The 14,704-nt window shown below is 35.3% G+C and overlaps 1 protein-coding gene across 1 annotated transcript in view; it reads right to left on the minus strand.

The window, feature by feature from the left end:
* Nucleotides 1-14,704, minus strand: part of SCN7A (sodium voltage-gated channel alpha subunit 7) — a 91,498-nt gene that overhangs the window by 37,851 nt on the left and 38,943 nt on the right. Inside the window, exons 11-14 of the mRNA XM_063712846.1 lie at nucleotides 6,810-6,906; nucleotides 3,958-4,196; nucleotides 2,699-2,872; nucleotides 594-950 (exon numbers count right to left, since the gene is read on the minus strand). Coding sequence (XP_063568916.1) covers nucleotides 594-950; nucleotides 2,699-2,872; nucleotides 3,958-4,196; nucleotides 6,810-6,906 — 867 coding nt within the window. The remainder of the gene's footprint in view (nucleotides 1-593; nucleotides 951-2,698; nucleotides 2,873-3,957; nucleotides 4,197-6,809; nucleotides 6,907-14,704) is intronic.

Here is a 14,704-nt window from a genome sequence, read left to right on the forward strand (position 1 = left end):
ACCCAGTGGATGCCAGAAGCAGAGGATGGTACCAAACCCCATGCGTACTACATGATCTGACAGCCCAGACAGCTGCTAAAGGACCAATAGGTAGCATATACAGCATGAATATGCTAGACAAAGGGATGTTTCATGCCCAGAGCAGGACAGAGTGGTATGGCAGGAGATTCCATTACACTACCCAGAATGACATGCAATTTAAAACTTATGAGTTTTATATTTCTGGAACTTTCCACTGGATGTTTTCAGATCATGGCTGACCACAGGCAACTGAAACCACATACAGTGCAACTGAGCATAAGGAGGACCTACTGTATTATCATTAAAAAATGCATTCAATATAAACATTATTAATGAAATAGTTCACATCATTTTTTGTGTAAGGCTTCAAATCTGGTGCATATTCTACATTTACAGCACATTTCAAATGGGACTAATCATATATCTGTTGATAATAGTCACATCTGGGTAGTGGGTTACTCTATTGGACTATCACAGTTACAGACCATTAGATCCCATCAATGCACATCATGAAAATACCAAACTACCTTACACTGGTTTACATGGAAAATGTAAAAGAATTGACTACTTACCAGTAAATTTCCAATTAAAATGACCATCAGGTAAAAAGGAATACACCAGGATTGGCCTGCAACCTCCATACAGTCCCATAAGGTCTCTACCCACTCTCCACAGAGAATTCGGAACACATTCAGGAAGGAGTGGAGAAAGTCATGCATGTGCCAGCGTGGGAGTTGACAGTCTTTGTCTATGTGGCAGACAAATTCTTCATAATTCTGACCAAACAGCTTCATGCCAAATGCAGCAGCAAAGAAGATGAATGTGAACAACAACAGGACCAAGTCTTTCAGGGCCACCCATGAGTTACTAAGAGACCGTATCAAAATCTGGAATGTTGGCCAATACTTTCCCAACTTGAAAATTCTCAACTAATAGAGCAATGTAAAATCAAGAACAAGAAACAAATGACAAAAAACTTGATCAGTGTATATTACAAGGTACAGCGTTATACACATATACATATATAGCCCTTAGAGTTTTAAGCATTATTAATATTAACTACTGAACATTCATTTTGTGACAAATTCTTAATACATCTTAAATATTCTGTAATTTTGTATACTCAGTCTATACATATCCTCTTCTACTGATGTATTTGTCAGTTCCCATTAAGCATTATAGTGTTACAATTCCTCTAGCTTTATATTTTATTAACTGTTAGGGCAAGTATCCATTCTTTGTTTTTGCTTTTCACAATATATTGAATATTTTTCCACATTTTTCCTATACGTTGACATGAAAATGATATTGAAAGTCTTTCAGGATCCAATGGATTCTGATGAAGGTACTATCATATATTTCCCTTTTAAAATAACATGTCAAAGACCAAACACAACATTCTAGGTTTATTTTGAATAGTCCCCTTCCTTTCACTAGATTTTTTCAAATTTCTATTTATACAGAACAAGATTCCCTTAATATTTTTGGTCACTATATCACAGGAAACTTACTGTCGACTAGATCTCATATATCATTTTTATATAGGCTATGCCTTCCTGACACTTTCTTTTCAATTTTGTTTGTTTGACAGAGTCTCTCTCTGTCACCCAGACTGAGTGCAGAAGCACAATCATGGCTCACTGCAGCCTCCAACTCCTGGGCCCAAGTGATCCTCCCACCTTAGCCTCCTGAGTAGCTGACACTACAGACATGAACCACCACTGTGACTAATTTTTTATTTTTTTTTTAGAAGTAGAGTCTCACTATGCTGCCCAGGCTGGTTCCAAATTCCTGGCCTCACTTCTGGACTTTTTCTAGTGTTCAGCTGTCTTTCTGGACTCAACAGTGAGATCTTACATTTATCTATGAAAAAAATGAATCATCTTAAATTCAGTCTATTACTAGCCTTTAAAATATTTTGATACTATCTTTTAGCACATTTTCTGCAATTGCCAGTGTTGTTTCATCTGTAAATTTGGTGACAACATCCTGTATATATTTCTCTTATTCATTAGAAAAGGTTATGGATGAGGATCTAAGATAGGATTCTGAATGAGCTGCCCTCTAGGAAGTAACCATTAGAATAAGATTAAATGGACTTAATTGTTCTTAATTCCTGCCACATTCCTTCAACCTGTCACCAGAATGTGACCATGTATAACTTATCTAAAGCATATCATTTCAATAAACATTATTCTCATAACATTATTCCCTTGTTTAATTTTCTGAGTCTCACCATTACCCTACCCCATAGACACACACTAATTTTTACCTAATAATTATCATAATAACGTTCTCCTGACCTGACTGGTCTTCCTTTATACCTGACATTTAGAAATACTCACCTTATTTCGGCTTCTTGGTGACATATTAGCACTCTTTGGAGACTCCATATTTTCTTGCTTTCCAAAATGTACTCAGTTACCCTGACCCTGCTTCCTAAAACTGTATCTCAAATTTGCTGCATATATGGCATTATTTCTTTTAACACTGTGGTCAAATAACAGCATTGGAGACTGCTTACTCTTTCCTTGGCAATAAACTCTTTATATACTAATCAATTCATTTAATACTCCCAATGTCCAGTGGGATAAGTATTACTGTAACCCCATTTTATGTCTGCAGACACTGAGATAAACTTTGATCAAATAAAAGTTAGGTATTGGATTCTACTTACCATCCTGAATAATCGAAGAAGATCCATTCCTGCAACATCTGCTAGACAAAGTTCTATTAAACCATGGAACACTATCATGCTATCAAAAATGTTCCAACCTACTTGGAAATACCCATATGGATGCATTGCAATTATTTTAAAAATCATTTCTGCTTTGAAAATTCCAATGAAAACCTAAATCAAAACCAAATTCATGGGTGAGAATATGATTCCAATAGCTGTATCAGAATCTTCACACACACAGTCTATAACACACACTGTTTACTTGTCACTGTCACATTCTTCACAGCTTCTCTGTCAAAATCTGGTTAGTTGTAGAGTCTGCATTTTAAGGACAGACTCACACATTTTATTTAACAATCTAATGTCAAACACTATATACAGAATCTTTTATTATTTTAATAAAAGTCATCCTCGAAGAAAACAAAAGAATATTTCAGGGTGAAGACCTTTTAATTTTGAATAGTTATTTTTGAGGTACAGAGTACATAATATGATATTTAATTTTTCAACCTCTGAAAAAACATAGCATGAACCTATGGAAGCTGTCCTTTAAAAACTGTACTGGCAGAAATCACTAAATTGCTGTTTTGGTACCAAATAAATGTATAATTTGAAACTTCTAGCAGTTTGGCTGTTTTTATTAGTACCAAGCAACTAAACAACAACGGTGAAAGAAAATACATTCAAACAATATACATTTGCTTGAATGTGACTTATTTTTAAACTCACAGGAATATGTTTTGTCTTTTGCATTGTATGTGAAAAAGGACTGGTGAATCTCAAAAATACCAGGCTAAAATGGTAAGTTCCAATCCTGGGCAAAGATACATGGTTAGAACAGACAGGGGCAACTGCTGTTTTAATCAGAATTAAGAATTCAGGAGTCAGGTGCCTGTTATTTCACCTCTGCCCTACTCTGATCTATGAGCTAATGGTACCAAGAGACTGTATATTTGGGAAGGGAGGGGCAATAAATAATTTCCATGTAATGTAACTTCCAAGCATCTGGCTAGGAATCCCAAATTTAAACTGGGGAATTTTAAATTCCAGCTGTAAAACTATTCAATGATAAGAACATTTATAAAGCAGAGGTTGGAAGGATAAAGCATAAACACAATGCTTCATTCAATAATTATGCATATTGCAACATATTGGAGTTACAGAATAAAATAATGGGAATAATGATGAACAAAGAAAAAGTTCAATGATAACTAAGAAACTATATAAATGAAAATAATGTACAATGAGAGTCTTACCAGGTTTCCAATGTTGAGAAGATTGTCAGTTTGTTTACTCATTGGATAATGCTCCAAGGCCAGAAAACATACATTTAAAATTATGCATATGATAAAGAAAAGATCAGTAAATGGTGCTGTTATAATCCTATGGACAAACTCTTTCAATTTTAACCAACAGGGAGAACAATTCCAGATCAAGAAAGTTTTAGCAAACTTATACCAGTATAATGGGCATATCTTCTTGGATTTTTCAAGTTCTGAAATGAAAGAATACAAAAGTTAAACATTCTGGCCGGGTGCAGTGGCTCATGCCTATAATCCCAACACTTTGGGAAGCCGAGGTGGGTGAATCACTTAAGGTCAGGAGTTCGAGACCAGCCTGGCCAATATAATGAAACCTTGTCTCTACAAAAAATACAAAAAATAGCTGGGTGTGGTGGTGGGTGCCTGTAACCCCAGCTATTCGGGAGGCCGAGGGAGGAGAATTGCTTGAACCTGGGAGGCAGAGGTTGCAGTGAGCTGAGATTGTGCCACTGCACTCCAGCCTGGGCAACAGAGTGAGACGCTGCCAAAGGAAAGAAGGAAAAAAGGAAGGAAGGAAGGAAGGAAGGAAAGAAGGGAGGGAGGGAGGGAGGGAGGGAGGGAGGAAGGTTAAACATTTGCAAATTGTTTTAAGTTCTAACGAACTAATAGACAATTTTGACTTTTGCATGCAAAGGGAGATTTGACGATAGAATTCTGATATGGAATTCAAAAACAGAAATACTCTATCCTAATAAAAAACTGAATGAAGGGAAACCCTCTCTTGGGCGACCCACTTTCTCAGTACGAGGAAGCTTTCTCTCTCTCTCTTCTTTCTTTTTTGTCTGTTAAACTTTCTGCTCCTTAACTCACTTCACATGTGTGTCCATGTTGCTAATCATCTCGGTGTAAGACAACTAACCACAGCCTTGCATCCCCAGGATGAAGCCGACTTGATCATGGTGGATAAGCTTTTTGACGTGCTGCTGGATTCGACAAAAAACAAGCGATGGGAAAAGGGTTCCCTATTTAATAAATGGTGCTGGGAAAACTGGCTAGCCATATGCAGAAAACAGAAACTGGACCCCATCCTTCTACCATATACAAAAACTAACTCAAGATGGATTAAAGACTTAAATGTGAAACCTAAAACCATAAAAACCCTAGAAGAAAACCTAGGCAATACGATTCAGAACATAGGCATGGGCAAAGCCTTCATGACTAAAACACCGAAAGCAACGGCAACAAAAGCCAAAATTGACAAATGGGATCCAATTAAACTAAAGAGCTTCTGCACAGCAAAAGAAACTATCATCAGAGTGAACAGACAACCTACAGAATGGGAGAAAATTTTTGCAGTCTATCCATCTGGCAAAGGTCTAATATCCAGAATCTTCAAGGAACTTAAATAAATGTACAAGAAAAAACCCCATGAAAAAGTGGGCGAAGGATATGAACAGATACTTCTCAAAAGAAGACATTTATGTGGCCAACAAACACATGGAAAAAAGCTCATCATCACTAGTCATTACAGAAATGCAAATCAAAACCACGAGACACCATTTCATGCCAGTTAGAATTGCACCCATTAAAAAGTCAGGAAATAACAGATGCTGGCAAGGATGTGGAGAAATAACGCTTTTACACTGTTGGTGGGAACGTAAATTAGCTCAACTATTGTGGAAGACAGTGTGGCGATTCCTCAAGGATCTAGAACCAGAAACACCATTTGTCCCAGCAGTCTCATTACTGGGTATATATCCAAGGGATTATGAATCGTTCTACCATAAAGACACATGCACACGTATGTTCATTGCAGCACTATTCACAATAGCAAAGACTTGGAACCAACCCAAATACCCATCAATGATAGACTAGATAAAGAAAATGTGGCACATATACACTATGGAACACTATGCAGCCATAAAAAAGAATGAGTTTATGTCCTTTGCAGGGACATGGATGAAGCTGGAAACCATCATTCTCAGCAAACTAACATAGGAACAGGAACCAAACACTGCATGTCCTCACTCATAGGTGGGAGTTAGTTGAACAATGAGAACACATGGACACAGGGAGGCGGGCATCACACGCAGGGGACTGTCGGTGGGTAGCGGGCAAAGGGAGGGAGAACATTGGGAAAAGTGCTTAATGCATGCAGAGCTTAAGACCTGGATGATGGGTTGATGGATGCAGCAGATCACCATGGCACATGTATACCTATGTAGCAAACCTGCACGTCCTGCACATGTATCCCAGAACTTAAAGTTTAATTTAAAAAATCTGTCTGTGAAAATAAAAAAGCTGAACGAATTGAATTTCCTCTATTTTGTTCATGCTTGGCTTAGTTAGACAAAAGAAAATGAAGCTAACTGTGTATTAGAAGAAAAATGTAGGGACATCTCTCAAGAAAACAAATATGGAACATAGTTGAGAACATTGTGACTTACAATGTCTAGATTTACATGCTTTACAAATTAATGCCTTTTGATATTGTCCATGATAAATAATTATTGGTTACACATAAAAATATAGAGATAAGTCTAGAAGGGACCTTGAGATATTAATGTTATATACCACAATCTCTATATTGAGTCACAAGTTAATATGTCAATATGTTTTTAATGTTAAACAAAGAAAATTATTTGGTACTCTTTGGTCACTCTTTCTAATATTTAAAACACCATGATTCTAAAATTGTTATACATGGTTTATCCTAATATTCTCAAATATTTCTTAAATTTTTGTTATTACCATCTACGATTCTGAAGAAATTGCTGAATTTCTTTAAAAGTGAATTTTATGAGTAGTACCTTCAATAGTGAGTGTCTAATTATTTAGTACATTACCTTCCTTATGTCTGAGAGTAGCATCTTCCAACACATCCAATGATGTGTCTGTGGAAATTGGTGACCTTTTCTTCATTTCTATTTGTATGGTCTTGGCCTGAAAAGGAATTTGATGGTTTAATACTGGCTTCCTCTCTTTGCAGGTCCAAGACTATAAGAAGGTGCATAGCCTTGCTAAAAACGCCACTTATTCTCCCGGAGCCTTTTCTTTTTATTAAATTGATACGTAATCATTGTACATATTTGAGGGGTATGTGTGGTATTTTCATACATGCATACAATGTGTAATGATCAAGTCAGGTTAACTGGAATACATATCATCTGAAACATTTATCTTTTCTATGTATTGATAACATTTCAATTCCTCTCCTATAGCTATTTTGAACTATATAATAAATTATTAACTAGAGTCACTGTACTATACTATTCAACACTAGATCTTATTCCTTCCATTTAACCATATTTTTTGTAGCCATTAGCTAAGCTCTCTTCATACCCCCTCATACATACCCTTTGCAGCCTCTGGTAACCACCAATAAACTATCTACTTTTACGAGATCCACATTTTTAGCTCCCACATATGACTGAAAACATGTGAAGCTGGTCTTTCTGTGCCTGGCTTATTTCACTTAACATAACCTCAAGTTCCATCCATGTTGCTGCAAATGACAAGACTTTATTCTTTTTAATGGCTGAATAATATTCCATTGTGTATATACTACATTTTCTTTATTCATGTGTCCATTGATAGACACTTAAGTTTATTCATGTCTTGGCTATTGTGCATAATACTGCAATAAACATGGGAGTACAGATATTTCTTCAATATGCTGACTTTCTTTCTTTTGAGTACATACCCAGCAGTGGGATCACTGGATGATATAGTAGCTCTATTTTTAGTTTTTTGAGGAAGCTCCATACTGTTTCCATAGTGGCTGTACTAACTTACAATCCCACTAATAGTGTTCCAGACGAATTTTTGGGTTCTATCACTTGCCAGTCTTTAGGTAGTTATTAAACTGATTTAGGAGTTCTTAAAATTAAATAAAATTTTATATTTTGAGGTCTGAGGTCAAATACAAAAGGAGAAAAGACCAGGAAATGCTTGTGGTATGATCCATATTTGACAAGTAATTCAATATATAGTTTAGGATTATTGCAAAATATCCAATTAGGAAACATACTACTAAGTAATAACAGAATATTTTTCTAACAGCTTAAATTTTGTTAGGATAATGTTAACTTTATAACTTTGTAAATGCTCTTGATAAAATAAAAAATTATTTGGCATTGCGATAATAAGTCTTGAAGAATAACAAGTAATGGAATGGATTTATAAGGGTTGTCTTAGATAGACCATGTATGATATTAAATGAGTAGGACAGGCATAATTCTGTAAGAGAATTACTTATTTCTGTTTATCATGTCTCTTGAACAATGGTTTTAAGAGATCTTCTGCTTTACTGATCTTACATTGGTAAGACAGTTAAAACTCCCAGGCTTTGTTGTAGATATTACAAGTTCTATGCATTGATAACTCTGAGGAGTGAGGCCATAGATGTTTCCAGTGATCAGATGTAAAACAGTATTTGAATTTCAATTTTAAGAACCAGACAATGGATGGATGATATTACACTACAGTGATCCCTGTTTTTACATTTGACACAAGCAAAGGATGATAGTGTCTGTATATTTGTTAACTTGAAGTAAAGACTGCTCTTGAATAGAGTTAACTGACATAGGGGCTGCCACTGTCCCAGCACTGAGGTAGTTAATGGTTGAGGCTTGCCAATACCCAACCCAACATTCTGGTTGGCAAGTTCTGCTGTGGTATATCTTAAATGGCATAATGGATACCATGGAAATCGTTATATTATTTCACTATCAGTCAAGCCCCCTGTAATTTCACAAATACTAGAGCTAGAGGAGGATAAAGCCAATTATACTGCATACTGTGTTTCCTCAGACCAACAACAGACTCTGCAGGTCTACAGAGCTCCAGTCCCTCTTTTTTTTCCAGTGGGTAAAGTACATGAACAGACACTTCCCCAAAGAAGGTATACTGTGGTCAACACATACAAGATAAAATGCTCAACCTCAGTAATCATTAGAGAGATGAAAGTCAAAACCACAATAAGAAATCATCTCCCACTAGTAAGAAGGACTATTACTAAAAAGACGAGAAAAAAAAATCAGATGTTGGTGAGGTTGTGGAGAAATTGGAATGCTTGTACACCGCTAGTGGGAATGTAAGTTCAGCCACTGTGGAAAGCAGTTTGGAGATTTCTCAAATAACTTAAAACAGAGTTACCATTAGAGCCAGCAGCCCCAATACTGAGTATATACCCAAAGGAATATAAATCATTCTACCAAAAAGACACATTCACTTGTATGTTAATCACAGCACTATTCACAACAGCAAGGACAAGGGATCAATCCAGATGCCCATCAACAGTAGACTAAATAAAGAAAATGTAGTACCCTGGAATACTATACCACTCTAAACAAGATCAAAATCATGTCCTTTGCAGCTTGATGAACATGGATGCGGCTGGAGTCCATTATCCTAAGCCAGTTAATGCGGGAACAGAAAACCAAATACTGTATGTTCTCACTTTTAAGTGACAGCTAAACTTTGTGTACACATGGACATTAAGATGGGAACAATAGACATCGGGCACTGGGGACTACTAGAAGGGGAAGGCTTGTGGGTGGGCAAGGGTTGAAGGACTACCTAGCGCTCACTACCTGGGTGATGGGATCATTCCTACACCAAACCTCAGTGACATGCAATTTACCCATGTAACATGTGCACATGTACCATTGAATCTAAAATAAAAGTTGAGAAAAAAAAAGAAATTTAAAAAAAAAGTAATCTAAAAGTTCAGGATGTGGACGGGTGTGGTGGCTCATGCCTGTAATCCCAGCACTTTGGGAGGCCGAGGCGAGCTGATCATGAGGTCAGGAGATCAAGGCCATCCTGGCCAACATGGTGAAACCCCATCTCTACTAAAAATACAAAAATTAGCTGGATGTGTTAGGGCGCGCCTATAGTCCCAGCTACTCAGGAGGCTGAGGCAGGAGAGTCACTTGAACCTGGGAAGCGGAGGTTGCTGTGAGACCAGATCACGCCACTGCACTCCAGCCTGGTGACAGAGTGAGACTCTGTCTCAAAAAAGTTCAGGATGTAAGGGTTAGATTTTTTTTTGTTTGTTTAAACTATGCTTATTCTAGAAACTATTTTTAGCTAAACTATAAGATTACATAAAATGTAAGTTATAATTTATGCAATTCCAAATTTTCATGAGATTAAAAACCAACAGAAGTAATTTTTTGTTATTAAGATCCAATGGGGATTTCTTACATGTATCTCTCATAAAGATGATACTGTGTGACATAGTGAATAATATCCTTGAATATATCCTTAATGGAGATGAATTAATTACTCTTCATAGAGCTGTTTCAGATAGGGACAATGTTTGTTGGAATCACATTAAGAAGCAATTCAGTAAAGATAACTGTCCAAGGTGGGGAATGGGGAATAAAGTACATGGTAATAATATTGTCGTTGATATAGTCAGTGCTCAATTCTCTACTAATCTGGCTTCAACTATGGAAGATTTTAGAATATGAAATGAATAAACCACAGGTCTGTCTAGTAATATATTTACCTTGATTGAGCTTCTTATAAATACTGAATAAATGCCCACACATTGGTCAAATACTAAGGATATAGCTATTTTACAGTGAAAATTGAGAGGATTGTTACTCAACACCCTTCCTCTATGGGTATTTAAGAGCTAATAAGGGCATATGCCTGAACTTTTGACAATCCAATATTAAAATTAAACTGAAAAAGGGGGCTAGGATTCTTTTTCTCAAAACTAGTTTAAGTATTTTTTGGAGGGGAGGTAGTAACAAGGAAGAACTTAGTCACATGTCTCGCATTTCCCTGAATATCTGACAAGTTTTTCATGGACTCAGGGTTACTCTTTCCTGCAGCCATGCTGGCCTTTTTAATTCTCTGACTCACCCTGCCCACTCCATCTATTTAGCCTGGACACATTCTTCACATCTCAGCTCAAGTGTAAGTTTCTTATAGAAACCTTTTCCGACTCAGAGAATCCTTTATAAAAGGCCCTCAAAGGACCATGCCTCTCTGCTTCATTCCACTTGCCCCAGTTTCCTTTAATTTATTAAAGCAGAGAATAATGTGAACCACCAAGTAACCAATATCCAGCCTCAACAATTATTAATGTTCTATTCTTCCTTTTTCATTTATTCTTCACTCTACTTATTTTCTGAAATATGTATTTTAAAGAAATTTCAGAGATAATACACTTTTCAGATAAAACATTAAAAATATAAATCACAACACCATTATCACAATTAGCAAAATTCGTTAATTCCTTAATATTAACCAATACTCAAATTATACTCAATTCATTACTCAAAGACATCATTACAGTTGATTTGTTCTAATCAAAATACAAACAAGGTCCAAACATTTTATTAACTTGGCAGTTTTATCAATTATCTTGTAATTTTAATTTATTTTTTCCAACATGATTTATTTTTTAAAGATTCTGGGTTGCTTATACTTTAGACTTTTTCACATTCTTTATTTGGCAGATTGTATCATTTCAGTGTAATTTAATGTATTCGTCTCTTACAGTCTCTGAGAAAAAAAAGCAATTGGATCAAGATGCTTATTAGACTTAACTCAAATTTTAGGAAGAATATATTGTATCTGGTATTTTGTGTTTTCTATTCCATAACAGCTAGAAACACATAATTTATTGTCCTTCAGATACAATTCAGTGTTTATGATAATTTGATAGTCTATCTATCCATTAGACAATTAGCTTCATGAAGATAGACACTCTATTTGTATTTATTAAAACTCTTTATATCCAGTGCTTTGTACAATTGTCAATCATGTTTTAATTAGTTAGATGAATTATGACTATCATTTTAAATGTGGCAAATATTTTTAAAAAATATTTGTATTTCTACAATTTTATACACAGGATTATCTTCCTGAGATTTTGCCAGTAGTTGACAATTCATAACAAAGTTTCACCTGCAAGGAATGATACTGTTTCAGCACTGAGCCTCCAGAACCAGGAAGTGAAGCAGTAAATGATGGATTCTATTCCTCAGTGTTGTGAAATCAAATATCAGTGAGTATATAGATCAATCTCTGCAGCTGGAACTCCTCAATGAGGATTAAACTTGAGAATTCATGATGGTACTTATCATATGTCTGGTGCATATTTGACACTCAATAAACATTTTATGTGACTGCTATTGTCATTTTTCTTGTTATTTTAATTATCCCTAAATATAGTCAAAGACAAGAATTTTACGTTGCTAGGTGTTTCTCTGTTGGAACAGCCATGCCTTCTTGTGTTTGCCTTGTTGTGTTATCTATAATTAGTGACTGATTATGAACTTTATTAATATGAATTAAATTTTATAGTGTAATAACATAAACATTTTAATATCTTGTTTAATATTATGGCTAGTTCTACATTTCCCACTTTGGAGACTGTACCTCAATTTTCTTATGTGAAATATTGATATAATTCCAGTACCCCAAAAGGTTGTCACAGTAGACAGGCAACAGTGTATGTAAAAATTTAGCATGGAGTCTGAAACATAGTAAATAAGCAATAAATGTTGCATGATATTAATGTTATTATATTGTTATGAGATAATTCACTTCTAAAGTGTGTTTATTCAATCTGACTTTTTCCATAAAAATCAAGAGTTCTTAATATAGATTGCTGAGCGCAATAGTTTGTGTAAAAGCTATCTTCAATATGATGCATAATATTGACATGTCATAATAATTGTATTAATAGTCTTCATAACATTTTTTCAGTTGCTTAGTATAGTGTAAGCACTGCTTAGTGCTTTACATGCATTTATTTCATTTGGACCTCACTACAACCCATAAGACAGATTCTTTATATACATTTTACAGATAAAAAAGCTGAAGTTAAAAAAGCTAACAAACTTGGCAAACATCATTCATCTATTAAGTAGCTAAATTAGGCTAAAATCCATATTTATCTGACTGCAGAGCTGTGCTTTTAGCCAATATGAACAACAGCTTTCCTATAATGTGAGGATATGAAGCACCTAAGCAATATCCCGGCAATGCCAGCATCAGAACTGACATCTGACTGGTTTGCAAGCAGATCAGTGACCTGTAGAGCCCTCAATTTGTTCCATTTTACATTATTTTTTCTATTTTTTTGTATTTATAAATAAAAGAGGAAAATTCTTGTACAAATAGTGTATACTATTACTTCCTAGAAAATTCTTCATGATAAAATGTTCTAGGAATCTTCCAGGAAAAGAAATGGGTTACAATTAAAAATTTTAATAAAAATCAGAAAATGGGATCCAGAGCAGAAAAATGAGTGGAAATATTGTAAAATCAGGAAATATCCAAGTTCTTCATAAGCGGAGTTAATAAAACATTTCATCTGGGATCAGAGAAGTATTGTTACATTCTTGGATATAATTGAGTGCAGCCATAAGCCCTTAAGATTGTGAAATGCCACTTCAGAACAAATTACACATTCAACATATCATTCAAACCCTAATCACTCAATCTGAAGGACCCCGGACTCATTTCTTAGAAACAGAAAGCCTTTGAAATTTGTTTTTCTGTGGCTTACTCATGTATAATGGGCATACTCAATAGCCTTTTTATACATGTTTTCTTCACACAGTCCACAACTGCTTTTTGTTCAATGGTATGCATGTTATGAACACAAATAGCTATCAAGTAATTCAGTATGATTTTACATCATGTTGTTCAGATTCTACTTTTTGGTACAATAGCTTTCTAAAGCTTCTTGACTGGTCATGACTTAATAAAAGGGTTATATACAGGGGAGTTAACATTTCCCTCTTTGACTTAGTAGGGAACTTTGGTATTAATGTACCTTACTATATATTCCACTTCGTGGCAGAGTGTATCTCAGCCCTTTACTTTTCCCCTTGTCTTTTTATCTCTTTATAGAGAGGGTTCCGGGTATGGCTCTTCTCTATTTTTTGTTCTCTGGCTCAATATAGACCTTTTTCCCATTTATCAGACAGGTAGTTCAAAGAAGAGATGTGAGATTGCCAGGTCCTGCAGAATATTAGAAAGCTACTTCTGTTTGCTTTCTACCATCTGGTCCTTTCTTTCAGCACACTTATGGCACAGTTTAGATTTTTAAAGACAATTTTCCAAAACTTCCTTAATGCTACTTCCGTCAATACTTTCAAATTAATAGACCAAAGTTTTTGCTATGAGGCTAAAGAATCTGAAAAAAATATTAAAGCACAACACTAAGGTAATTGACAATTACAGTAAAACATTGTTAGGCTTTATTAATCCGGATTTAATTATTTCAGGAATAAAATAATTCCCTGTACTATGATACATAGTGCATTTCCTCTGGAAAGAACTAGAAAGCCAATAAAGTAATTTTATTTCTGTCTACAACTTCAGTACTGTAATTTTATCCATCCTTTTAGTACTTTCTAATTTCTAAATTATGGAAGGTTCTGTCACTTTTGCATTAACACCAGACATTTTTCAAAGTTGTAGCAAAAGCAAGCTCTCTTATTGAAATATTTCTTGATCTTCTGATTATGTACCACACACAGATATAAACATCTATTAGAAGGCAATGTACTCCAAGACCTTAAAAAGACACCTCTAGCACTGTGATTTTAAGAAGCATTAGAAAAAAAAATGAAACCATGTCATTTGCAGCAACATGGATGCAGCTGGAGGCCATTATCCTAAGTGAATTAACACAGGAACAGAAAACTAAATACTGCATGTTCTCACCTACTAAGTTGGGGGGGGCTCACCACTGGGCACACAT

Source organism: Pongo abelii, chromosome 11, assembly GCF_028885655.2.
Source record: "Pongo abelii isolate AG06213 chromosome 11, NHGRI_mPonAbe1-v2.0_pri, whole genome shotgun sequence".
Lineage (NCBI taxonomy): Eukaryota > Metazoa > Chordata > Mammalia > Primates > Hominidae > Pongo > Pongo abelii.